The following is a 27,960-nucleotide window of genomic DNA, read 5'->3' on the forward strand; positions in this document are numbered from 1 at the left end:
TGAAAGAAAATATTAAGCATACATTGACTGAAAGAATGAGATACAAGAGCATGGATGGGGTATTAGACTACTAAAGAATGATTCAATAGAGAAATGGTTTGCACTATGACATGGAAAGAAATCAAATTCTTAAGATAAATTCCTACTCTTTGATCTCTCAGTGAAGTCTGCCAGAAGTGAACTAGGGGCAAGAAATCTGTGATGAGATGAGCATATTTCATTTCAGTCAGTTCAGTTTCAAGAGAGTTTGAAAATTATAGACAGTATACTAAAAAATAATAGAAACAATTATTTCATGCCACATCATGTTAGCTCTCATCAGCAGTTTTTTATTATCCAAACATGACAAAAACAATGTAGGAAAGTAAAATACTTGTACATGAGGGAAGAATGAAATATAAACATTGTTGCAACCATTAGCTTTTGATACACAATTTCACCTGTCAGTAAAGGTTTATTATAGCCACAGTAAAGGTTTGTTATAGATGGACTGATGCATAGTCCCTGCCAGGCACTTGCAAACTCTCTTCATAATAATCAGAGCTTTAGTGGTGGCTCAGTGGTAAAGAATCCACCTGCAGTGCAGCAGATGCAGGCTCAACCCCTGGGTCAGGAAGATTCCCTAGAGAAGGAACTGGCAGCCCACTCCAGTATTGCTGCCTGGAAAATCCCCTGGACAGAGGAAACTGGCAGGCTACAGTGCGTTGTTGTTCAGTCGCTAAGTCATGTCTCTGACTCTTTGCAACCCCATGAACCGCAGCACGCTAGGCTTCCTTGTCCCTCACCATCTCCTGAAGTTTGCTCAAATTCATGTCCATTTAGTTGGTGATGCTATCTGACCATCTCGTCCCCTGCTGCCCTCTTCTCCTCGTGCCTTCAATCCTTCCCAGCATCAAGGTCTTTTCCGATGAGTTAGCTCTTCGCATCAGGTGGCCAAAGTATTGGAGCTTCAGCTTCAGCATCAGTCCTTCCAATGAATATTCAGGGCTCACTTCCTGTAGGATTGACTGGTTTGATCTCCTTGCTGTCAAAAGCACTCTCAGAGTTTTCTCTATCACAACAGTTTGAAAGCATCAATTCTTCAGTGATCAGACTTCTTTATGGTCCAACTCTCACATCCATACATGACTACTGGAAAAACCATAGCTTTAAACTCTACGGACCTTTGTTGGCAAAGTAATGTCTCTGCTTTTTATTACGCTGTCTAGGTTTGTCATAGTTTTTCTTCCAAGGAGCAAGTGTCTTCTAGTTTTATGGCTGCAGTCACTGTCTGGAGGGATTCTGGAGTCCAAGAATATAAAATCTGTCACTACTTATACTTTTTCCCCTTCTATTTGCCATGAAGTGATGGGACTGGATGCCATGTTCTAGGGCTAAAGTCTATGAAGTCACAAAAAATGTTGGACACGACTTTGCGACTAAACAACAACAACAGCAAGAAGAAGGGCCTTGTATATCAATAATGAAATTACTGGTTTCTACCGAGTTCCTCCTTTCTTGTTGGTAGTCAATTCTCCTTTCAAGTGCTACACCTGAAGAAGTAATTGAAGGTTGGTAGTCAATTTCCACATTGGGTAAGGCATCCTCTATGCCTATAGCCATAGTACCAAGTGGTACAGCTTGTTAAATAATTTGACTGTCACCCTTGAACCAAACACCCTCTATTTTCTTATAAGATGTAAAATATCAGTGCAATTTCAAAGGATAAAATATGTACACAATTTTATTCAACATTTTACATTATGCTACAGATATGTACAACTTCAGTAATAAATTAAAAATAAATGAACAAAATAAGTCCGTCCTTGGCAGACAATGTGATCTCACTGCTATGTTTCAACTTTTACTGTTATGAATCCATCCCAACCAAGATCCTGAGCATCGTCTTGCCAGGAGAATTTGTTCTGGCAGCACATTTGAAATGCTGAGTGCTTTGTTGCCTCTACGCCGTGGAAAGATGTTTGTTAATAATAGAAATGTGCAAAAGGATCAGCTGCAATCAAGAAGTGTTGAACATTTGCACAATATGTACAAAACTCTTCAAAAATTCTTTGATACTTTTTTCCTCCAGTTCCTCACATTCTTTGCATCCCAATTCTGTTTTATTCTGCAAATAAAAAGAAAGGATTAGATTGGAAAATCTAAAATGTGCCTTGCCTGTGAATATCATATCATTTGAACCACATGGTGAGGTGTCCAGACATAAAATATTTGGCAGATTAATTACCATATTAGGAAGAACTAAGGGAAAAGAGAACTGGAGAGATTTGATAAGGACTGATTTTTCCCTAGAGTGAATTAAGGACAGTGAAAATATAATTTTAAAAAAGATCTATTGAACCACAAACTTCTTGCTTAGAGGCCTGCAGTAGTTTCTGGTCGTCTATCCTAGCATGAAGTCCCTGGTCCCCTGCACGGCATGCCGGCTCTCCTTGAGCTGTTCCTTACCCATTTCTTTCACTTTTCCCACAGCTCAAAGACTCAGCCCTAGGAACACTGGGCTCATGCCTTTTGGTCCCATACATACATCAACCTATTAGGTATTTTGCTGTCTTTGCTTTTCTCTCTTCCTTTCACACTTCTATTTTAGCTACAACCACTCACACTTAAGATCACTCAGGTGCTGTCTCTACTGGGAATGCTTTTCTGAACCTGGGAGCTCCCGAGGCTGGACTAAATGTCCCATCTCTTCATCCTCAGAACTCTGTATTGAGGCTCTCTCTCACATCACATCATGTGTTAGGCTGATATTAAGGAGCTTTATGCTTCTCAGACCACTGTTTGCTCTAGGCTTTTCCAGGAAGTCAAGGCTATGTATTGTTGCTTCGCACAGGGCCTGGCACATGATATTCAGCCAATTATTATTGGTTATTTGAACTATTTTTATGAATACCATAAATTATTGTACTTTAAACACAGTTTCTACAAGTGTAGCAATCTACAAAACAAACTTTCCCGGGATCATCTGAACTGTGAAAGCGGTTTCAGGAAAAATCAAAATGAGAATTTTCCATCCATTAAGCATTTAAAATTCAAATTCACCAACGTTTATCCAGCACATACCCTCTGCCAGGTGCTGTCATATTCCATATAATGCTGTCCTATTTGATTCTGAAAGTAATCATGTCAGATAGGAAGGCAGAGATAGTAAATGACTCATTTAGTTGACACAATCAGTGAAATTCTCCACATCCAGGTCTTCTGACTGTGCATTTGGGCCACACTATGCCATGATGAGGGGGACTATAAAAATGCACATTAAAGAGTTCCCCATTGACATTTGCTATGAATTATCTGTTGCATGGCTCAGCCTTTCCACCAATAACAGAGAGATAACATATCACAAGAGTATTTTAAGCATTAATATATTCATTTCAGAAATAGATCAGCATTCTAGTACATGTCAAGCATTGTTCTAGGATTTGGGATACAGCATTAAAAACAAACAAACAAAAAAAAATGGAAACAAAACACCTGCCCCTCTGAAGCTGAAATTCTAGTAGGAAAAATCAGACAATATCCAGCAAGTAAAATATATAGTATTTAAGATGGTGGGACAGATAGAGAGGGGGGTGAGGCATGCTGAGGTGGGGGCAGGATTGCAGTTGTGAAGAAGTGACATTGCTGTGAGATGGTGACATTGAAGTAGAGACCTAAAGCAGCTTGGTACTTTAGGGAAAATCAGCGGTGTCCAGCCACCCTAGCTCAGGGTCTCTGCTCTTTCAGTTGCCTCTGACTGAACATACTTCCCCATGGCATCCTTGAAGCTCATTCTCTCTCATGTTTTTGCCAACTGTCAGCTTTGTAAGCAAACCTTCTCTAGAGCCTCAGTGTCCTTATCTGCCTCTTTTGTGGCCACTACAGTTATTAATAAACACCTGACCTACTATTTATTTGCTAATTGATTACTACGTGTTTCCTCCTTTTGTAAGAGCAGGAACAGTATGTTTGTTTTAACTTCTGTTATCATGAGGGCCTACAATGGGTCCCAAAGCGTATTTGTTAAGTGGACAAATTATGATGATGGCTTTGTTTGTTTATGAAACTTTTTCTGTCCACTTTCCTTTGGCCACTAGTGTTTCGCCATGCAAGCCATAATCGTCTGTACTTCAGGGCCTTGCACAGCTGATGCTCCAGCCTCGCACAGGGGTCCCTGGCATTTGCACTCCAGGAGCCCGATACTGCTCTTGCTACCTAGGAGTGTACCTTATACTCCAAGTATTCAGATTTTTATGATTATTTTTTTGCAACATTTATCCTTTGAGTAGATAAGAAGGTAGACTCTGGAGAGAAATTGCTCGGGGATTCCTGGCTCCTCATTTTACTAACTGTATAAACTGGAGAGAGAGATGCAAGCTCCCAGAGCCCCAATTTTTTAAACCTCAAAACAGAAACAATGATAACCATATCTCACAGATTGACAGAGAATTCAATGAGTTACCATCTGACCCTGGAAGAACAGCATCTGGCACAGAGTAATAACACAAGTATTACTCTATGGATGCTCAACAGTTGGGCATCAGACATAAAGAACCTTCCCTGTTGGCTCAGACATAAAGAATCTGCCTGTATGCAGGAGATCCAGGTTTGATCCCTGGGTTGGGAAGATCCCCTGGAGAAGGAAATGGCAATTCACTCCAGTATTCTTGCCTGCAGAATTCCATGGACAGAGGAGCCTGGTGGCTTATAGTCCACAGGGTCAAAAACAGTTGGCTAGGACAGAGTGACTAACACACACACACGGACACACACACATGCTTAACAATTATGTAACTATATCAGGTGATCGACACCATGAGGTCAGTGACCTCTTTGTCTAGTTAACCTTTGTCATTTCAACACATTTCAGCACACGCCTGTGTGCACTGAAGCACACACTGCGGAGCATGTAGGAAATGTTTGTTGAATGAATAAATCAAGGAAAAGTTTAGGATTGTGTGCACAGGAGTGGTGGTGCAGCTTCTGGCAGCCATTCTGCTGGAATTAACTCCTTTTCCCAAGTGCTCCCTCCAAGGGTCTCCATGTCCATTCCCATCCAGCTAATGATTGCCCCCAGTCAATCCAAGAGCATCTGATGCAACTCTGGACAACTACTGGATAACTCACCTCAATAGAAGATAAATTTCTGTCTGCTAGCATGGTAAGATTTTCTATTATTTCATAAATGGCGGCATTTTTGGACTCGTGTAAAATAACGCGTAGCTCGAGGAGAAAGCACTGCAACGCTGTTACCTTGCAATTGGGCTAAAACAGAATTACAAAGAATCATTTTTGAAAACAATTATTTTCCCATTATTTCAGTTTCACACAGATGCAATTCTGATTTTGTAAAAAGTCAATCCAACTATTTTATAAAGAAACACAATATTCGTAAGACGTTTTACATAGGAAACAGCTTCACTTATTTTTCTCTTTTGGCTTTGAAATCAAAACAAAAACAAACTGAGAGCAAAAAACAGTCAGGAAAGATGGGGATACTGTGCAGAAGAAAGAACATAAAACTAGACAATGTAGAAATAATACGCCACTTTTCCCCACTAAGCACATTTCCTCTGTCTAAAGGGGTGATAATATTGACCTGGAACTCTCAAAACATGAATATAGACGGTGCATATGGAAGATTTTTTTTTGAATCAGACTGTATGGTTAACATTTTAAATTTGGTAGCTGCTAATCATACTATTCCTGCAAGTTCCAGTGGCACACAGGATTCCAAGAAATTTCTTAGAACAATCAAAGCAGGAGTATGGCCTATGCGCAGGCTGGCCAAATCAGAAAGGTACTTTTCAGGTCTCATAAAAATACATTTCTCAAGAGGACTACTTTAACAAAAACCTAAACTTCAAACCAAAGTATTTAATGAGCATGTGGGGGATTTGACAGAGACTGTCTGATTTCTTGTTTTCAATGCCATGAGTAGTGCCTGGAGCTCTGCAGGCACTTGGCAAGTGCTTACTGAATGAATGAAGGCGGGAAGAAAGGAAAGGACACAGCCACCTGGCTGGCACTGGAAATACTCCTTACCTTCCCATAGCCACTGCTCTGGATTGAAACGGTAAATACTGTTGCCATGTCAATAAAATAAATAACAACTAAAATATAAATAATAAAACTGAGGTTCAGAAGTATTTAGTGTCTTCCGAGGCAACAAAGCTAGAAAGTGACTGAGTCAGGGTTTAAATCTAAATTTCGGTCTCAGCTTCTTGCTAGCTACAACCCCAGGAGCAGCAAGGTTATCTTCTTACAAAAACAGCAGCCTCAGGATTCTGAATGTTGGCGGTTAACTGACTACTTTCTACTTTGAAGAAAATGCAAAGGAAAATGGAAAACACGTCGAAGCCAAAAGAGGAGACTGTTTCTAGTGCAGCAGCACTGTATCCAAGGGTTGATAGATACCTGTGCCCCTCTCCCCTAATTTCTGGCTGTGGCTTCTTTCCAATGCTTAAAAAGTCTCGGTAGGGTAAACTTTCTATTTTGGAGAAGTTCTAATTAAGGAATAATAGAAGACTCACTGTGGTGAATACACACAACTCAGAGTTGGTTTTCCATGAAAAGATGTCAGGGATTTGTGTCTTGGTTTTAGTAACCAATTCAGAGAGAATGGACCACCAACTCAACAGAAATTCTATATGCCTTAAGCAATGTCAGCATATTAATGAAGTGATTTAAGATCATTTTTGAATTCTGATAGATTTTATGGGTTTTGTTTGTTTCTTTTCTCACATAAAGAATAACCAGGCAGAATCCTTTTCTGACTACTGTAGAGATTCAGGCAAAATGTAGAACAGGAATATACTTAAACAATTTGTAAAAAATATGATTAAAAGTGATAGCACTGGATAAAATTGATATGTTGGATATTTTAAAATTGACCAACTTGATTCTTGCATCAATTGCATTATGTTTTACTTGCATGACAGAATATATATACTATGTTTTGTTTGACATTGATAGAAAAAGGCGTATTCATGTCTTGATTTGACAAAGATGCTACAGTGTAAATAGCATCTATGTAGCTCTTTCTCCCTAAAGTGCTATAATCTCAACAATTGCATATAAAATTCATTGATCATATGAACACCGCAAACATTAGATTTAAAACTATACATGTTCCAGTAAATTTATAAAAATATATTTCCAAGCCTTTGAACACTGGAAAAGACAGCAATGTTGAAAACAAAATATACTCACATGAGCATCACTTTCAGTATATAAAGTGGCATCCATATGCATAGACTGAAAAGAAACAAAAAGAAGCAACATGAGAAGCTATTCCCTGCTTTAGATACGATGGGAACAACCTACTGAAAACATTAAATTAAACTTTTTAAATTAAAGTCTTTATTTTGAGATAATTTTATTCATGTGATGTTATAAGAAAAATACAGCAAGATCTTGTGTGCAGCAAGATCTTGTGTGCCCCTTCACCACTTCCTCCAGTGATGACGTCATGCACCATCAGTTCAGTTCAGTCGCTCAGTCGTGTCCGACTCTTTACGACCCCATGGACTGCAGCACGCCAGGCCTCCCTGTCCATCATCAACTCCCAGAGCTTGCTCAAACTCATGTCCATCAAGTCAGTGATGCCATCTAGCCATCTCACCCTCTGTCATCCCCTTCTCCTCCTGCCCTCAATCCCTCCCATCACCACATCTTTTGAAATGAGTCAGTCTTTCACATCAGGTGCCCAAAGTATTGGAGTTCCAGCTTCCATATCAGTCTTCCAATGAACATTCAGGTCTGATTTCCTTTAGGATGGACTGTTTGGATCTCCCTGCAGTCCAAGAGACTAAGAGGCTTCTCCAACTCCACATTTCAAAAGCGTCAATTCTTCGGCGCTCAGCTTTCTTCACAGTCCAACTCTCACATCCATACATGACCACTGGAAACACCATAGCCTTGACTAGACAGACTTTTGTTGGCAAAGTAATGTCTCTGCTTTTTAATATGCTGTCTAGGTTGGTCATAGTTTTTAGTCCAAGGAGCAACCGTCTTTTAATTTCACGATTGCAGTCACCATCTGCAGTGATTTTGGAGCCTCCCGAAACAGTGTCTGTCACCGTTTCCCTAATTTTCCCACCTATTTGCCATGAACTGATGGGACCTGATGCCATGATCTTAGTTTTCTGAACTTCTATTTTTAAGCCAACTTTTTGACTCTCCTCTTTTACTTTCATCAAAGCTCTTCAGTTATTCTTCACTTTCTGCCATAAAGGTGGTGTCATCTGCATATCTGAGGTTATTGATATTTCTCCCGGCAATCTTGATTCCAGCTTGTGCTTCAAATAGCCTGTATTTTTTATGATGTACTCTGGATATAAATTAAATTAGCAGGGTGACAATATACAGCCTTTACATACTCCTTTCCCAATTTGGAACCAGTCTGTTGTTCCATGTCCAGTTCTAACTGGTGCTTAAGCCTGCATACAGATTTCTCAGGAGGCAGGTCAGGTGGTCTGGTGTTCCCATCACTTGAAGAATTTCAAGTGCTGGGAGAAATAGCAATAACCTCAGACATGCAGATGACACCACCCTTATGGCAGAAAATGAAAAGGAATTAAAAAGCCTCTTGATGAAAGTGAAAGTGGAGAGTCAAAAAGTTGGCCTAAAGCTCAACATTCAGAAAACGAAGATCATGGCATCTGGTCCTATCACTTCATGGGAAATAGATGGGGAAATAGTGGAAACAGTGTCAGACTTTATTTTTTGGGGCTCCAAAATCACTGCAGATGGTGACTGCAGCCATGAAATTAAAAGATGCTTACTCCTTGGAAGAAAAATTATGACCAACCTAGAGAGTATATTCAAAAGCAGAGACATTACTTTGCTGACTAAGGTCCGTCTAGTCAAGCCTATGGTTTTTCCTGTGGTCATGTATGGATGTGAGAGTTGGACTGTGAAGAGCGCCGAAGAATTGATGCTTTTGAACTGTGGTGTTGGAGAAGACTCTTGCGAGTCCCTTGGACTGCAAGGAGATCCAACCAGTTCATTCTAAAGGAGATCAGTCCTGGGATTTCTTTGGAAGGAATGATGCTAAAGCTGAAACTCCAGTACTTTGGCCACCTCATGTTAAGAGTTGACTCATTGAAAAAGACTCTGATGCTGGGAGGGATTGGGGGCAGGAACAGAAGGGGGCGACCGAGGATGAGATGGCTGGATGGCATCACGGACTCGATGGCCATGAGTCTGAGTGAACTCCGGGAGTTGGTGATGGACAGGGAGGCCTAGCGTGCTGCAATTCATGGGGTCGCAAAGAGTCGGACACGACTGAGCAACTGAACTGAACTAAACTGAAGAATTTCCCATAGTTTGTTGTGATCCACACAATCAAAGGCTTTGGCGTAGTCAATAAAGCAGAAAGAGATGTTTGTCTGGAACTCTCTTACTTTTTCCATGATCCAGTGGATGTTGGCAATTTGATCTCTGGTTCCTCTGCCTTTTCTAAAACCAGCCTGAACATCTGGAAGTTCACAGTACAGATACTGCTAAAGCCTGGCTTGGAGAATTTTCAGCGTTCCTTTGCTAGTGTGTGAGATGAGTGCAATTGTGCGGTAGTTTGAGCATTCTTTGGCATTGCCTTTCTTTGGAGTTGAATGAAAACTTGAATGACCTTTGGCCTGTGACCACTGCTGAGTATTCCAAATTTGCTGGTTTACTGAGTGTAGCAGTTACACAGCACCATCTTTCAGGATTTGAAAAATAGCTCAACTGGAATTCCAATACCTCCACTAGCTTTGTTCGTAGTGATGCTTCTTAAAGCCCACTTGACTTCACATTCAGGATGTCTGGCTCTAGGTGAGTGATCACACCATCATGATTATCTGGGTCATGAAGATCTTTTTGTACAGTTCTTTTGTGTATTTTTGCCACCTCTTCTTAATATCTTCTGCTTCTGTTAGGTCCATACCATTTCTGTCCTTTATTGAGCTCATCTTTGCATGAAATGTTTGCTTAGTATCTCTAATTTTCTTGAAGAGATCTCTAGTCTTTCCCATTCTATTGTTTTCCCCTATTTCTTTTCAATGACCACTGAAGAAGGCTTTTTTATCTCTCCTTGTTATTCTTTGGAACTCTGCATTCAAATGGATGTATCTTTTCTTTTCTCCTTTGCCTTTACCTTCTCTTCTTTTCTCAGCTATTTGTAAGGCCTCTTCAGATAACCATTTTGCCTTTTTGCATTTCTTTTTCTTGGGGATGGTCTTGATCCCTGTCTCCTGTACAATGTCACAAACCTTGGTCCATAGTTCTTCAGGCACTCTGTCTCTCAGATCTAATTCCTTTAATCTATTTCTAACTTCTACTGTAAAATTGTAAGGGATTTGATTTAGGTCATACCTGAATGGTCTAGTGGTTTTCCCTACTTTCTTCAATTTAAGTCTGAATTTGGCAATAAGGAGTTCATGATCTGAGCCACAGTCAGCTCCCGGTCTTGCTTTTGCCGACTGTATAGAGCTTCTCCATCTTTGGCTGCAAAGAATATAATCAATCTGATTTTGATATTGACCATCTGGTGATGTCCATGTGTAGTCTTCTTTTGTGTTCTTGGAAGAGGGTGTTTCCTATGACCAGTGCATTCTCTTGGCAAAACTCTGTTAGCCTCTGACCTGCTTCATTTTGTATTCCAAGGCCAAATTTGCCTGTTACCCCAGGTATCTCTTGACTTCCTACTTTTGCATTCCAGTCCCCTATAAAGAAAAGGACATCTTTTGGGGGGTGTTAGCTCTAGAAGGTCTTATAGGTCTTCATAGAACTGTTCAACTTCAGCTTCTTCAGTGTTACTGGTTGGGGTATAGACTTGGATTACTGTGATACTGAATGGTTTGCCTTGGAAACGAACAGAGATTATTCTGTCATTTTTTAGATTGCATCCAAGTACTGCATTTCGGACTCTTTTGTTGACTATGATGGCTACTCCATTTCTTCTAAGGGATTCTTGCCCATAGTAGTAGATATAACGGTCATCTGAGTTAAATTCACCCGTTTCAGTCCATTTTAGTCCATTGCTTCCTAAATTATCGATGCTCCCTCTTGCCATCTCCTTGTTTGACCACTTCCAATTTGTCTTGATTCATGGATTTAACATTCAGGTTCCTATGCAATACTGTTCTTTACAGCATCAGACTTCACTTCCATCACCAGTCACATTCACAACTGGGTGCTGTTTTTGCTTTTGCTCCATCTCTTCATTCTTTCTGAAGTCATTTCTCCACTGATTTCCAGTAGCTAATCAGGCACCTACTGACCTGGGGAATTCATCTTTCAGTGTCCTATCTTTTTGCCTTTTCGTACCATTCATGGGGTTCTCAAAGCAAGAATAGTGAAGTGGCTTGCCATTCCCTTTTCCAGTAGACCACATTTTGCCCTGCATAACATGGTACAAGATCGTAATGAGGAGATTGACATGGATACAGCCACCGACTTTGTTCAGATTTCACCAGTTTTTGTGTGTATGTGTATAGTTCTTTACCATCTTATCAAATGTGCAAATTCATGTAACCACTGCCATATTGAAGATACAGAACAATCCATTACCATAAGGAAGATTTCATTACTCTTTTATAGCTAAAATCACCTTCCTCCCGAAACATTCGTATTCCCCTCCACCATCCTCCTATATACCTGTCAACCACTTCTCTGCTCTTCATTCCTATGATATCATTTCAAGAATATTATATAAATGGAATCATACAGTAGGTAACCTTTTGAAACTGGCTTATTGAAAAAGTTAATAGACTTTATTTTTTAAGTGGTTGTGGGTTTGCAGGACATGGCAAGAAAAGTTCCCATATGGCCCCAGGCCCCTTCCCAAGTTGCCCCTATTATTAATATCTTATATTAGGATGGTACATCTATTACACCTGATGAGTCAATATTGATACTTTTTCAGCTAAACTCCATAGATTACATTAGGGTTCACTGTTGGTATTGTACACCTATAGTTATTGAAAATGTGTCATGACATGCATGGATCATTATAGTTACATACAAAATAGTTCCACTGCCCTAAAAATCACCTGTTCTCCAGACTTTCATCCATCCCTTTTTCCTAACCACTGGTAATCACTGATGATTTTATTGTATCCAACCTTTTCCAGAATATCATATAGTTGGAATCACATACAGTATGTAGCCTATTTTGATTGGCTTCTTTCACTTAGCAAATGGGTTTTAAGGATCCTCTTCACCTTTTCATGGCTAAGTAGCTCATTTCTTTTTATCTACTGAGTAACGTTGCACTGTATGGATGAACTAGTTTGTTAACCCCATTTACTACTTTTACACAGCTGTATGTGGATCTCCACTGAAACCAGCTGATCTGGAGATTCTATTTGGGGAGCTTATGAATTCAAATATTTAGTAGTTATAGGAGAGTTCACATTATCTATTTCATCTTGGCTACATTTAGATAGGTTGTGGTTTATGAGAAAATTGTCCATTTCCTCTAAATTATCAAATTTATCAGAATCAAGTTGTTCATGGTTTTTCTTTAGTATCCTTTTAATGTTTGTAGGTTCTGTAGTAAGACCCCAATTTTAGTCCTGATATTAATGGTATCTGTCATCTCTTATCTTTGTCGAGATTTCTAAAGGTTTATTGATTTTATTGATTTTTTTCCACAAGTAATGAGCTTTATATTGAGTTGATTTTTCCCTATTGCTTTCCTAACTTGAATTTCATTACTTTTTGTTTTTGTCTTTATTACTTCCTTCCTTCTGCATGGGTTAGATTTATTTCGCTCTTCTTTCCCCAGTTTCTTGAGGCACTAATTTAGATTGGTGATCTGAGATCTTTCCTCTTTTCTAATGTAATCATTTAATTTTATCAGTTTTCCACTCAGTAATGCTTTAGCTAAATCCCCCAGATCTTCCTATGGTGCATTTTTTTCTTCATTCAGTTCTATATTTTAATATCTTTTGAGACTTGCTCTTTGACCCATGGAACGTTTCTAAGCGTATAATTTAACTTCCAAGTATTTAGAGATTTTTCTGTTGTATTTATGTAATCAGCTTCTACTTGAGTTCACTGTGGTTGGACAACATATGCTGCATGGTTTCAGTTCTGATAAATGTGTTCAAGTTTATTTCATGGCTCAGGATACATCCAGTCTCGGTGAGTGGTGCCTGAGAAGAATGTTTAGTAGCTGTTGTTGTGTGAAATGTTCTATCCATGACATCAGATATTGTTGGTAGACTGTGCTGTCCAGTTCTCCATCTTTCCTGATTTTCTGTCTAGTAGTTCAATTTGTCGCTGAGGAAGTGCTAAAATCAACTATATTTATGGAATCATCTGCTTCTCCTTTTGGATCTATTATTTGTTTTTGCTTCTTACATTTGGAGGCGCTGCTGTTTGGTGGGTACACATTTAAGATCATTATGTTTTCCTGGTGATTAATCTCTTTTTTACCAAGGTGTAATGTCTCTCCTGGCTCTAGTAATTTTATCTGCTATTAAGTTTGCATTATCTGATATGAATAAAGCCATTTCTGATTTTTAAAATTATTGTGTGAATGACTATGTGTGTGTGCCTCAGTTTCCTAGAGCTGCTGTAGCAGGGAACCACAAAGTGAGGGCCTTCAAGTAACAATTCATGCTCTTTCAGTTCAAAGCCAGGGATTCAGCTGAGCCTGCTCCCTCTGAAGGTACTAGAGAACTGTCACTCTCTCTGACTCCCAAACCCTTGCTGCATCACGCCAGTCATTCCAGTCTTGTTTGGCTGTGGCTGCCGGTTCTCACAGGGCCTTCTTCCCTGTGTCTATGTATCCTGTTCTCGTCTTATAAAGACAATAGTCAAGGATTTAGGGCCCACCTCACCTCACTGTAATCTCACCCTAACTGAGTATATTTGCAAAGACTTCTGCGGTCTAGGTGAACATGAATTTAGGGGTGGACACTATTCAGTCTACTACAACACGACATATTCTTTTCTCTTTCTTAATTTCAACCTATCTATTTCCTTGTAGACAGCACAAAGTCAGTTTGTATTTTGTCAATGATTTGGCTGATCTATGTCTTTTTGTTAGTATTCTTTTTCTCCTCTCCTTCTAGGATGATAATGCCCGGAAGGCTGGATCTTTTATTGTCCCCCAAATCCCTGAGGCTTTATTTACTTTTTTCCAATCTGTTTTCTCTCTGTTCTACCCTCTAGTTGACTGTCTTTCCTCTGTCATATTCATTCTGCTAATGAGCCTTTTCAGTCTGTTTTATATCTCAGCTATTGTATTTTTCAGCTCTGTCATTTCCATTTGGTGTGCTTTTACATATTGTATTTCTTTGCTAAGACTTTCTGAGTTGTTTTTTTGTTTTATTTTCAGTTGTTCCAAGGATATCCACAGTTGCTTGCTGGCACATCTTCACGATGGCTGCTTTGAAATTCTTGTCAAATAATTCCAACATCTAATCCATCTCGGTTTCAGAGTCTGTTTCAGACTTTCTTCTCATTCAAGTTGTGATTTTCCTGCTTTTTGGTTTGAAAACTGAGTTTTCAATATATTCTGGTATTTAGGATATTATGTGAGAAGACCCTGGTCCTATGTAAGTCCTGTAGTTTAGCGTGCAGCCACTCTGTGTAGGCTTAGCACAGAGGGGCTGACTTAGTTTGTATGCTATGATTCCAACGATGGTTTAGTTTTCAGAATCTTTGTGGGGCAAATTTGGAAGGTTTGGTATACCTGCTGCCCCTGGGATGCTCACTGGTCCTCTTGTGTTGCCCATACAACAATACAGCCCCTATTTCTCTCCTCTACAGTTTCTGCCAGAAGAACCGGTGTCTCCAGAGGGGGTTTTCTAGCCCATGGAACAGAGAGTCCTTCCCTGGGTCAGCCTATTTCCCGTATAAGGGTCACCAAGTCACCTGGTTTTTCTGCTAACGAGCTTCTCCAGTCTGTTTCATATCTGGAGGATAGATCTGTTATATATCTGACAGGAAAAGGGAGTCTCTCTGGCCTGTGGTCACATAGAGCTCTTCAAACTAGGCCATTCATAAACTGAGGTTTAAAGGTAATTGCTATCTGAAAATTCTAAATAAAAGATTTCATTGGAGGTTCTATGAGGCATACCAATTCTACTGAAACATTATTGTTTTATGTGAGATTTCATTAAGACTGACAGCAAAACACAGAGAGAAACAGACTCCATAGCAATTATACGAAATATTTTATGGAAAAATGAGTACTTACTTGAATAAGATGCTCAATTGTTTTCAAATCCTGTATTACAGACTGCCAGTTTGCTTCTGTTTTGGGAAGACCTGCACTGATACAGCTGAAAGCAAAACCAAAGAGCAAAGCATTGTGAATGAACACAACACTCTCTTGATGAATACTACAGGCAAAAGAGCAATCAAGACCTTTTCATTCCACCAAGTGAAAAAATGAGTGCTATCTTTGCCTTTGTGCCTCGTAGATGAATATAAACACTGAACATAGAATACAATTTTGGTGCTTTACTCTAGCTTGATGACCAACCTGGATTACAGAAAAATCTAATTCAGAGGGATACTTTATAGATAAGCTGGTGCAATTTATCACATCAAAATAAAAACATTGCTTGATATGTGGCAGTGCCCAGAATATGTTTTTGAATGAATTATTACTTTCCTTTAAGTAGAGGTCCCATCAGACTTTTAAGTCTAATAAATGGGTAAAATCATTAAATAAGCAATCACCTCACCTTTTTCATGTAAGGATTTTGACAGTAAGGGACAGTAATATGCCCCTTACATGCACCTTATAGCAGCTTTCTCCATAAACATTATGGACTCGGGCCTAGTCACAAAACTAGATCATACAACTTACTTAGTTTTGCAAAATGGAATTTAATATCAGGACAAAAGATACACACACTGACCAAGTAACTGCAGAATAGTTCTTATAGCTTCAGGAAAAATAGTTGCTCCCTGATGGATCCAGGAAAGAAGCGTGCAAGTCAAAACTATTCTGTTTTTGAGAGGAGGAGTTACCTGCACAAATCTATGGTTCCCCATAGCATGAAGGCATTAGCAGAATAAAACTGAATTGTAATTCAGATCACAAAACTACAAGTTGGGTGAGTGCAGTATATTAGTTTTCCTCTAACAGAGAAGGAAACAGTTAATAGGCATGGGAAAATATGAATGTTTATTAAGAGGAAAATCAAAAGGCCTAAATGAAGAAACAAATGTTTCAAACTGAACTAAGATAGGGCTCAAAGGATAGCAAGAGTCAATGCCAGGGGTAGATAAAAAAGTAACATTGGTAAGCCCTCAATATCTATTTTCTTACTGGTGTCAAAATCACACAGGATGGTAATAAAGAGTTTCCTCCCAAGTTTAGTCAGATACCAAGAAGTCCAATTTATTTGCAGGATGTAATACTCATTTGGAATTTTATAAGAATATAGAAATTCTCTGTAGGATGTTTACCAAACCTCCTCTGAATCTCCATAATCTGCTCTCATACCCCACATACTAAGAACCTAAAGATTTAAACAATGAACATGAACCAATTTAATAGAGAAGATATTGAAGAACAATGATGCTGGTTATTAACATGATGATTCTATGCTGAAAAAAAAATTACCCCAAAATGAAGACATGAATGCCAGCCTCTGTTAAAAAATGACTGTTCAGAAGTAAACACAAGTAGCATTGGATGGAAGTACTTCTCAAATACGGTTTCTGAAAAATAAAATTATAGACAAAGTGGTTAAACTCAGTGAAAAAATGAGATTCAAAACAATACCTTATCATATTTTTAGGTTCCAAAATGTAAATATATCAAACTTTCAGAATTCCCTATTGGAATTAATGAAATTAGAATGTATCCTTTTTGCTTTCTCCCCTACCTTCAACTTTGTCTCCTACATGCAAATTCTTTAATACATATTTCTCCAGATGCACTTCAATAATAATGATGCATTGAAAATATGTATATTTACTAATTTACCTATATGGTAATGTAATTTGTTTCTATTATCCTTAACTTCCTTCTCATCCTTGTTTTCTTTTTTCTTCTTTTTTTCTTACTTCCTTTTTAATTGTCCAACATATTTCATGTTAGTTATATGAATTACTAATATAGGTATGCTAGTTATATATTAATTTCATATAACAATATGAAAATTAATTACATATTAATATCATTTGGAGACAAACTGAATAGAAATGAAACCAACCAAAGATACTCTATGCTATCTTAAGAGCTGATATATAATAAATTTTCTGGGTGATTTAGGAAGATTACTTATCTCAGAACTTCCTGGAGTTTTGATATTTCTGCCTGCCTCTTTCATGTGGTCAAAATCTTTATAGTTTCAGAGAGCAATGCTTTTTCTATTTTTTGGCCATGCAGCATCGTGGGATCTCAGCCCCCTAACCAGGGGTCAGACTCACAGCCCCCTGCATTGGAAGGCAGAGACTTAACCACTGAACTGCCAGGGAAGTCCACAAAGAGCAGTGTTGACTTAACCTCTAAGAATCTGTGCTCCATGTTATTCACACTGAAAGAATGAATTACACAACTTATTGATTAGCCATTTAAAGAACAAAATAGAGTGACATAAGTGAAGAACAAGAAGAGCACATCAAGGTGCTAATAGACTTTAAAAACCTAGTTTGTTTACTTTCAAAATAAGAATAACCCAAATGTCAACAGACATCTGTGATATCCCAAAATCTCCAGAGAAGAGCCATATAAATTATTATTATGAAGTATCTGAGACACAAGTGACCTTTTAAGAAAAGTCCATATACTATCTTCATCTAATTTTTCTTACCAAAATTCTCATTACTCAATGCCAGAGTAAATCTTTCAGTATTGAAGAAGAGCTGGCTATGGCAATGGGTTTCCAGCAGCCATCCATCCAGAATACTTCCTACAATACAACCCAGAGTAAAGACGATCCATTAAAAACACAAGTGGACTAGTAGGGGCAAAGAAAGGGAAGAGAATTAACAGTTATTGAGCATTGACTTTTTCACAGTCACTCGATTAGTCACTTAGAAATGTGCACCTCATTCAATCATCAGAACAATCCTATGATGGAGGGTTAGCAACTTTGCGGTGAGCTGCCCAAGCCCCACAGGAAGTATGAGACAGCCATGATTTGAGACTAGGTTTGTCTGATTACAAAGCCCAAGTCCTTTCCACTATATTAGATTCTTGAATTGACTGAATTCCAAAGACATATTAATGAAAAGTTGAAGCAGCCAAATACCTTAATGCATATAAACTACTGGCTATTAATATAATTTACAACAGAAGTAGCTACTTCTATAGACACTGAATAGATGTCTTCAGTCTTTATATCACTGTTAACTGAAACTCACTTGAGAATTTCATAAGTAACAAAATCCTGTTTTCTTTAATTCAAAGTGATGAAGTATATGAAGATTACACATTCCCATATCCAATTCCACTTCATTTAAAAAAAATAAAACCAAAATATATAAAATTTAAACAACTATTTTGGCCATCATTCTAAAATAGTACGTATTTGTTGACTTTCCTTCAAAAACCAAAATCTGCCATGTCTCTCAACATAAGTATTCACTGCAATTAAGTTTTGTAGATTGAAATAATTATTTTATTTTCAGATGTTTTTGAAATATAAAAATGATTACCTTATATGATGTATAACTCTTTAAAAGAAAAACTAGAATTCAACTAAGTATTAAAAAAGAGAGTGTAAGTGTATTTCCAATAAAAACGCCATATATTCCACAATAAAATATTAAGCCTAATCTTCCTATTGCACATAATCTAAACCACTCATTAATCAGTGTAATTAAAGCAACCTCTGTTACTCTCATCTTAATCATTCTCTTTGTCTATGTTATCTCACTGCTCCAAATTATTTGCAAAACTTAAAAATTATCTTCACCATTTCACTCAAACTCTTTTAAATTCCCTACTCCCTTTTTAGTTGTAGGATCCCCCACTCCACATTGTTCAAGAAACAGGATTTACTGAGCTGGGACCAAGCAGTACAAAGGGTGATACAATTGTTAATGAGGCCTCATGAAGCTGCTTGAGTAAGCAATGAGTATTTCAATCCTGGGCTTTTGCTTCAGTGCGTCTCCACACACGCAGGATGTTAAAATCTTACCAGTCAGACTTTCACTGTCCTGTCCACCCACTAGCAGCTGCTGTAAGTCAAGGACAACTAACAGCGTTAGTCAGAATGCTCCATGCAAAGTATGGTAGAATAAGTAGGAAATGACCTCAAAGACGTCTAACAAATAATGATAATAAAAACCAGTGTTACTTGAGGATATTTTTACTGCTTTGTTAATTTGGCAAAAGAACTGATGTGGTTTTCTGGCTGACAGAAAGACAGATTTTCATAACATTTTTGGAAGTTTTGACATTCCATACTTCTGTGGATCAATAACTTTGCTAAGAATGAGAGTGTGTGTAATCCAGGAGAGTAAAGAAGATCCAAAAAGGTAAAATACTCTGTAACTTTCTCTTTGAGTAAGACTCAGTGTTAACATTTAATATAATCATCACTCACGATGGCAATACTAATTAGAGTAAGAATTGTTTACCAAATGCTTTTAAGTCTACAAAATTATTTCACATACATTATCATATTCAATCCTGGCAATATCTTTATATGAGATATATAACTCTTATTTTACAGTGAAGAAATTGAGGTTCTGAGAGGTTAAGTGACTTGCTTCAGATAAATGTCATACATGTGGCTATCAAAATTCTACCTCAAAATCCAGGCTGCACAAGTAGAAGAGAGATGCAAGAAATAATAAACTCTGGTTGAGAAGGGGAGGTCCTTACTGTAAAAAGCAGCTGATCCATCCCATGTGAATCATAAAAAGCCATTGCTCTCTGATAGTTTACAAACAGGTCTTTCATTTGTGGTTGCCAAGGGGGAGGAAGGTGGGAGAGGGATGGACTGGGAGTTTGGAATTAATAGATGCAAAATAGTGTACACAGAATGTGTAAACATTCCAAAGTCCTACTGTATAGCACAGGGAACTATATCCAGTATCTTCAGGTAGACCATAATGGAAAAGAATATAAAAAAGGACATATGTGCTTGTTTATATACGTGTGTGTGTGTGTGTGTGTGTAACTGAATCACTCTGCTATACAGCAGAAATTAGCAAGATGTTATAAATTAACTGTACTTCAATAAAAAACAAACAAATGTGTTTCAAACTGTTGTGACGTGAAACGAAACTCAAGTCCTTTCACAAACATCATCTCATTTGACCCCCACAAAGTACCTGTTAGACAAAAGTGGCTGAAACCAGGTTAATTACTTTCTGAGAATAGAATTGTAGTGATGCAATAAATTGTCCACTTCCTTATAATGTCATATTTGCGGGGAACTGTGGAAGCAGGGTTTAATCCTGGCACACAGTTGGCATATGGTCATGAAAGGCCCTAGCAATCAGCATCTTTGACGTGCCCTTCATTCACCTGCGTACCTAGATCCAGGAATGAAACAGACTAAATCCAAGCCCTACTCTCAAAGAGGTGTCAGAGTTTAAGCTGATTTTTTTTTGATTCCTGTGACAGGGTCTTACTGCAGGGCACTCCCTGAACTTATGGCAGCAATACTATCTATTTCACTGCCTAAGAGTTAGACATCGTGAAAAGCGGACAATCCACACAACGGGGTGGCTCCAGCAGCTTTAATTCTGGAGTGACTTGTGAAAACAATTGTAAATATTCTGCATGCTAAGGTGCTTCAGTTGTGTCCGACTCTTAGTGACCCTACAGGCTATAGCTTGCCAGGCTCTCTGTCCATGGGATTCTCCAGGCAAGAATACTAGAGTGGGTTGCCCCTCCCTCCAGGGCGTCTTCTCAACCCAAGGACTGAACCCACGTTTCTTAAGTCTCCTGCATTGGCAAGTGGTTTCTCTACCACCAGCACCACCGGGGAAGCCCCTATTCTATGCCAATAGTAGTTTTTCCCAGTTAGGACAAACAATCGAGCATACTGCAGTTTTCTTTTGCTTTATTCTGTTTAATTATTTACCTGCCTAGTCACACATTTAAAATAAACTTAAATAGACTCTGCAAGAAGAGAAGGGCTATAAGTATTGGTTTATTTGGTACACATATTCAGCTAGTCACTCAAAAAAAAACTAAAACCAAGGGCAGACCAAGGTTGCATGCTTATGTGGAATATAAAAAATGTAAGATTACATGGCTGTCCTTAACCATTTAGTATGCATTTATTGAGTACTTACTACTTGCTGGATGTTTTGGTATGACTGAGGCATACCTGTTCACAAAGCAAATCAGTGAACACAGAAGCACCTTGGTTTCAGGAAGAAAGATGGACTATATATAGTATACATAAGTAAATGGATTATATATTTCATTAAAGAGTGGCTAAATGATACAGGAAACAGGAAACAGGTAAGAAGGATAAGGTTGCAACTTTAAGAAGGGTGATATTCTAGAAGTCAAGTGAGAAAAGTACATTCAAGAAAAGGAAATGAAGAGCATGTCAGATGTGCTGACAGGTCAAGGAAGACACAGACTGAGTGCTTAGCAACATGAAGGTCATGGGTGACATAAAAGAGCACTTAGAGGGGAGTAATGGAGGCAGAAACCTACGTGAAGTGGGCAGCAGAGAAAGCGAAAGGATTCTAAATTGCTAGTGCAGACAATCCATGGGGTCGCAAAGAGTCGGACACGACTGAGTGACTGAACTGAACTGAACTGAAGCGCAGACAATGTTTTAAAGAATATTGCTCCAAAAGGTGATAATAGGTGGTAGAAAATGAGGGAAATAACAGCACATTTGTATGCTGCGGTAAAAACTGATTATGGAAGAGAGGGGAACAATTGTCAGAGGGACACTCTTAAACAGGGCTTCCCTGGTGGCTCGGAGGGTAAAGAATCTGCCTGCAATGCAGGAGACCGGTGTTCAATCCCTGGGTCAGGAAGATCCCCTGGAGGAGGGAATGGCTACCCACTCCAGTATTCTTGCCCAGAGAATCCCATGGACAGAGGAGCCTGACAGGCTATATAGTACATGCAGTCCCAAAGACTTGGATACAACTGAGCGATTAACACACACACGAGAGGGGAACGATTGTTACAGTGATATTCTTGAATAGGCAAGTGAGGATGATATCTGGGGTATCGTGATTTATAATATGTATTTGGTCTTCATTCTCATTTCTGGCCCACAGCTCCTAAAACCCTGGGAATTTTCAGTGATGAGGGTGATAAGGAGTCTTTGAGAGTGATGAGATCTTTTATTATGATTATCAGGTGATTTTGGGAGTCCATCCAAGGATGTGGGCTGGTTTCAGGGAGAAACCAACTGTGAGAACCAACTATGTGATCGGAGAAGGCAATGGCACCCCACTCCAGCACTCTTGCCTGGAAAATCCCATGGACAGAGGAGCCAGGTGGGCCGCAGTCCATGGGGTCTCTGAGTTGGACACGACTGAGCAACTTCACTCTCACTTTTCACTTTCATGCATTGGAGAAGGAAATGGCAACCCACTCCAGTGTCCTTGCCTGGAGAATCCCAGGGACGGGGGAGCCTGGTGGGCTGCCGTCTAGGGGGTCACACAGAGTTGGACATGACTGAAGTGACTTGGCAGCAGCAGTAGCAGCAACTATGTGATTAGAGGGTTGAAACTTTCAGTCCTATTTCTGCCCCCACCTCAGGAGAGGAGAGAAGAGAGGAACTGGAGATTGAGTTCAGTCACCAAGGATCAGCAATTTAATCGGTCATGTCTATGTAATGAAATGTACATAAAAAACCATACGGGTCTGGAGAGCTTCAGGGTTTTGGGGGCCATGTGGAGGTGCTAGGAGAGGGCATGGAGCTCTGTGCCCTTGCTTCACACCTTGTCCTGTGCAGCTCTTCCTTCCATCTACCTATTCCTGAGTTATTCATTTATTAAAAACCAATAAACTGGGGGTGTTGGGGACCTCTGATTTATAGCCAGTTGGTCAGAAGCATAGATAACAACTTAGACTTTCCACAGGCAACTGAAAGCTCATGATGGAAGGCTGGGAGGGGGCCAGTCTGGATGGCTGAACCATCAACCTGTGGGATCTGACTCCTCATTTGGGTAAAAAGTATCTGAATCGAGTTGAATTCTTGGACATCACCCTACTGGTGTCTGAGGATTGCCTGTTAGTCACAGGGCAAATCCACCCTCCTCACGTTGAAACTGAGTGCTCAGAACATCAAAAGAGTATTTTATACACAAGGAGGTCCAAAATTGGTCACTTTTCAATATGATCTTGGGAAGGAAGGCTGAGAAGAAGGAACCCTAGATGCACAGGCTGAGAGGCAGGTGGACATGGTGCTGAAATTTCTTGACATTGCTTCGATTTTCTGTTAAGTAGGACTAAAGTCATCAACAGACAGCCTGGGAAGGAGGTGTTATGGGTTGAAGGTTGGAGAATACATGAAAGAGCTATCAAGGTATAGAGGACAGTGCATAGATGTTAAGTATTTTACAAGAGCCTAGCCTAATGGACTTCCCTGGTGGCTCTGATGGTAAAGCATCTGTCTACAATGTGAGAGACCCGGGTTCGATCCCTGGGTTGGGAAGATTCCCTGAAGAAGGAAATGGTAACCCCCTCCAGTACTCTTGCCTTGAAAATCCCATAGACAGAGGAGCTTGGTGCAGGCTACTATCCATGGGGTCACAAAGAGTCAGGTACGACTGAGTGACTTCACTTTCACTAGCCTAATGAAAGTTCATGGCCATGAAGGGCCAGAAAGTAAGATGAGTCAGCATGCTTGTGTTTCCTACAGCCACATTACTACATACAAAGAATAGCTAGGCTTGGAGTAGGTAGAGAAACGGATTTAGTCATGGTTGCATATGTCAATGGAGAAGGCAATGGCACCCTACTCCAGTACTCTTGCCTGGAAAATCCCATGGCTGGAGGAGCCTGGTGGGCTGCAGTCCGTGGGGTCACTAGGAGTCGGACACGACTGAGGGAGTTCACTTTCACTTTTCACTTTCATGTGTTGGAGAAGGAAATGGCAACCCACTCCAGTGTTCTTACCTGGAGAATCCCAGGGACAGGGGAGCCTGGTAGGCTGCCGCCTATGGGGTTGCAGAGTCGGACAGGACTGAAGCCACTTAGCAGCAGCAGCAGTAGCATATGTCAAGCAAGTACAACCAAGAGAAAGGCAAGGGATTTTAGAGTATACGTAAAGGAGTATAAAAGACATGTGTCTAGGTAATATCACTTTTTTAAAAAATTGTAATTGTGGAGCTTCATAAAGGAAGGGTTAATGGAATCATGGGGCTTTCCTGATGGCTCAGTGGTAAAGAATCTGCTTGCCAAGCAGGAGATGTGGGTTTGATTCCTGGGTGGGGAATATCCCCTGGAGAAGAAAATGGCAACCCACTCCAGTATTCTTGCCTGGGAAACCCCATGGACAGAGGAGCCTAGTGGGTTACAGTCCATAGGGTCACAAAGAGTTGGACAAGACTTTGGAACTAAACACTTCAATTGAATCATATCTTGAAGAACAGATAGATTTTAGATATGAGCAAAAAGAAACAAGACTTTAGGTGGAGAAAAGAGCCTTCAGGGACTTGTGTACTCAGAGGAAAGTGAGTCATTTGATAACAAAGTGAAGTCACTCAGTCGTGTCCGACTCTTTGCGACCCCGTGGACTGTAGCCCGCCAGGCTCCTCTGTCCATGGGATTCTCCAGGCAAGAGTACTGGAGTGGGTTGCCATTTCCTTCTCCAGAGGATCTTCCCCACCCATTTGATAACGGTGTGAAAGTAATGGGAGGAAACTGTAAACAAGACTGTCACTATTGTATAAAGCAGGAGTGAGTAAACACTCTCTGTAAGGGGTCAGATAGTAAACTTCACGCTTTGTAAATCCTGTAGTCTCTGTTTCAACTATCTAAGGCTGACACAATGTGAAAACAGCCATATACAATGCAGGAATGAATGGGTATATCCAATACAACTTTACTTACCAAAATAGACTCTTGATGGATTTGACCCACAGGCCAGCCTCTGACACTTAGGGATTTCCTGCTGCTGCTGCTGCTGCTGCTAAGTCGCTTTAGTTGTGTCCGACTCTGTGCGACCCCATAGACGGCAGCCCACCAGGCTCCCCCGTCCCTGGGATTCTCCAGGCAAGAACACTGGAGTGGGTTGTCATTTCCCTCTCCAATGCATGAGAGTGAAAAGTGAAAGTGAAGTCACTCAGTCGTGTCCGACTCTTTGCGAATCCATGGACTGCAGCCTCCCAGGCTCCTCCGTCCATGGGATTTTCCAGACAAGAGGACTAGAGTGGGGTGCCACCACCTTCCCAATTTCAGTAGAGTTGAGAAAGTGATATCTTTAACATCTTAAATTGTCCTGTCATTAAGGGTACTTGCATTTTTCAGTAACTTCTTTCAAGCTGATTTCAACTGACACCAATACTATGAAATTTTCAAATAAGAAATTTCTTAAACACACAATCTGTGTTCAATATTAAGGCTAAAAAAATCCAATGTGAACTATGTTACCATGAGTTACTACTGTGACTTTTAAAAATCACTTCCATTTAAAAACAAGAATTGGTGCACTGGGATGACCCTGAGGGGTGGGATGGGGAGGCAGGCGGGTGGGAGGGTCAGGATGTGGAACACATGTACACCCATGGCTGATTCACGTGAATATATGGCAAAAACCACCACAATGTTATAAAGTAATTAGCCTCCAATTAAAATTAAATAAATAAATAAAAATAAAAACAAGATTTGAAGTTGCCATTTAATTTTCATGACTCCACACAATATGTTATTAAGGCCTATGAATCACAACAGTTTATCAAAACAACAAAAATAAATGATTAAGTAAGATTATTTTAGTATTTAAAAAATGCTATTTCATATAAGACCTATAAAATAATATACACATATATTTTAAATAAAACAACCCGAAGTTCTTGGAATACTTAAGACAAATTGCTTAACTATACTGAAATGCTTCCAAACAAATCACAGCCATTTAAATATCACACTGCCAAGGACAAAGGTAGTTATGAAGTTTGGACACCTTAGTTACCAGGACAACTCAAAAGGCCTTAACTAGAGAGACGGTATTATAGAAAGTGAATATAGAAACACCTAAGGTAGTTTATCATCAAAGACAACAATGACGCATGTCTGTGTGTATGCACGGTAGATGTTCAGTCGTGTCTGACTCTCTGCGACCCTATGGGCTGTAGCCCACCAAGCTCCACTGCCCATGGAAGTCTGCAGGCAAGAACACTGGGGTGGGTAGCCATTTCCTTCTCCAGACCATGAAGCATATATGTAGCTAAAGGGCATATACAAACGATGCTCTTACTACTCTTTGATAATAGTTCTACACAGCAATATGTTCGTGTGCGTTTTTTATCATTTGGTGTAAGTGTTGTTGAAAAATGTTTTGGGTAAATGTTTTTGAGAAAGGCTAACTCTAGGGCAGGTGTAAGTAGACAGCTTCTGCAGAGCAGCACGACTTTAATACTTAACCTACTGTCCAGAAATGGTCAATAAGATCTATTCCTCTAGCTTAGTTTCCAAAAGCACTTTTTTTCCAAAAACTGGTGAAGATGAAACCATAGTACAGAAGAACATTAGTATTTGAGAAAGAGGATAAAGAACATTCTTCCTACCAGACCTCAGAAAATTTAAAATCCACTGAACGTCTATGAAATAATAATGTGAAAATACATTCTAGGAAACTAAAAAAAAAAAAGTTATCCAAGAAAAAGAAAAATATGGGATATAAGAAATCATGGAGCCCAACACATGTAATATTCACACTTGGGTATAAATAACAGCCACATTTTTTAAAGTTTTTTTTTTTTTAATAAATCTCATTCATTCATTTAATTTTGCAAAAATGTGAGATTCTTGTGGTAGTAACCTTGTGTATCGTGTTCATTACTGAACTCCAAAACAAAAAAGCATACTAGGTACATAACGAGCACGGGTCACATTTGTTGGATTTTATTTTTCACTTCTTTACAATTACACAGCCCCCATCTCACACACACACACACACACACACACACACACACGCACACACTCAGAACTTTATCAGACTCTTAACCTGCAGTTGCTTCCCTATCCAGCAGGTGTCCCAGTCGGCCACTGTGATACTATCCTAAAGAGAATCTAAATCTTCCTCCACCGAGTTTTCTCCACATTTCACCTTTCTGATACTTTTATTTTGCCAGTGTCCAATTCCAAGCTACATAGTATTGTTGGAAAAAATGTTCCCTGATAAATTTTTGAAATGCAATCTTTAATTGGGCCTTCTCTACATCTTGCTAATGATTTCTGGTTCTTTCTGACACTCCCCACTATACATTTAAAATCAATTTTATTGATATAATTTCAAGGTGATAAAACATACCAATTTTAGGTATATGATATGCAGAGTTTTGATAACTGTATATAGCCATGAAATTGCTCCACAACAACAGAAAACAGCTATAATCATCAAAATTTCTCCCATGCCCCTTTACAGTCACACCAGTCCCAACCTCTACACCAGGCAACTCCTGACCTAATATGTACTTTTCCAGATAGCAGTGTGGAAGGAAAATCACAGGTAAATTCCATGTGGTAAATATTGTGAGAAAAGAGGAAAACTCATGCTAAGATTATTACTTTATGCGGAAATCAAAAGTTCAATACAGAAAAAGAATATCCTGGATATACTGTAATTTTCAAGCTTAAAAATAAAATAAAGTAAAATGAGGCAAAGAAAACCTAAGCAAACTAACAGAAGGTAATGGTAAGCATAAAAGGAGAAAATTAAACAAAGAAATCACAATAAGAAGTTCACACATAAAAAGTAATGTAGCAGTAGTAAATCTAAATATACAAGTACATTCACCCATACATGAAACGATGTGATCAAAAACTACATTTGATTACTAAAAGACACTTAGATTGAGTTTTAAAAATAGAGAGGTAGAAAGATAACAGATAATGTTTTTTTAATATGGTATTTG

General features: G+C 39.2%; 1 protein-coding gene across 7 annotated transcripts in view; it reads right to left on the reverse strand.

Annotated features, from left to right (window-relative positions):
* Positions 1-308: 308 nt before the first annotated feature.
* The window catches only part of IL15 (interleukin 15), a 99,175-nt gene continuing 71,523 nt past the window's right edge, over positions 309-27,960 (reverse strand). For all 7 annotated transcript variants that reach the window (XM_069556842.1, XM_069556840.1, XM_069556844.1 and 4 more), the window contains 6 exons: positions 17,751-17,849; positions 16,556-16,653; positions 15,176-15,260; positions 7,192-7,236; positions 5,107-5,244; positions 309-2,107 (listed from right to left, as the gene is read on the reverse strand). In XM_069556842.1, coding sequence (XP_069412943.1) covers positions 2,000-2,107; positions 5,107-5,244; positions 7,192-7,236; positions 15,176-15,260; positions 16,556-16,653; positions 17,751-17,762 — 486 coding nt within the window. In that variant the 5' untranslated portion in view covers positions 17,763-17,849 and the 3' untranslated portion in view covers positions 309-1,999. The remainder of the gene's footprint in view (positions 2,108-5,106; positions 5,245-7,191; positions 7,237-15,175; positions 15,261-16,555; positions 16,654-17,750; positions 17,850-27,960) is intronic.

The sequence above is a fragment of the Ovis canadensis genome, chromosome 17 (genome assembly GCF_042477335.2).
Source record: "Ovis canadensis isolate MfBH-ARS-UI-01 breed Bighorn chromosome 17, ARS-UI_OviCan_v2, whole genome shotgun sequence".
Taxonomy (NCBI): domain Eukaryota; kingdom Metazoa; phylum Chordata; class Mammalia; order Artiodactyla; family Bovidae; genus Ovis; species Ovis canadensis.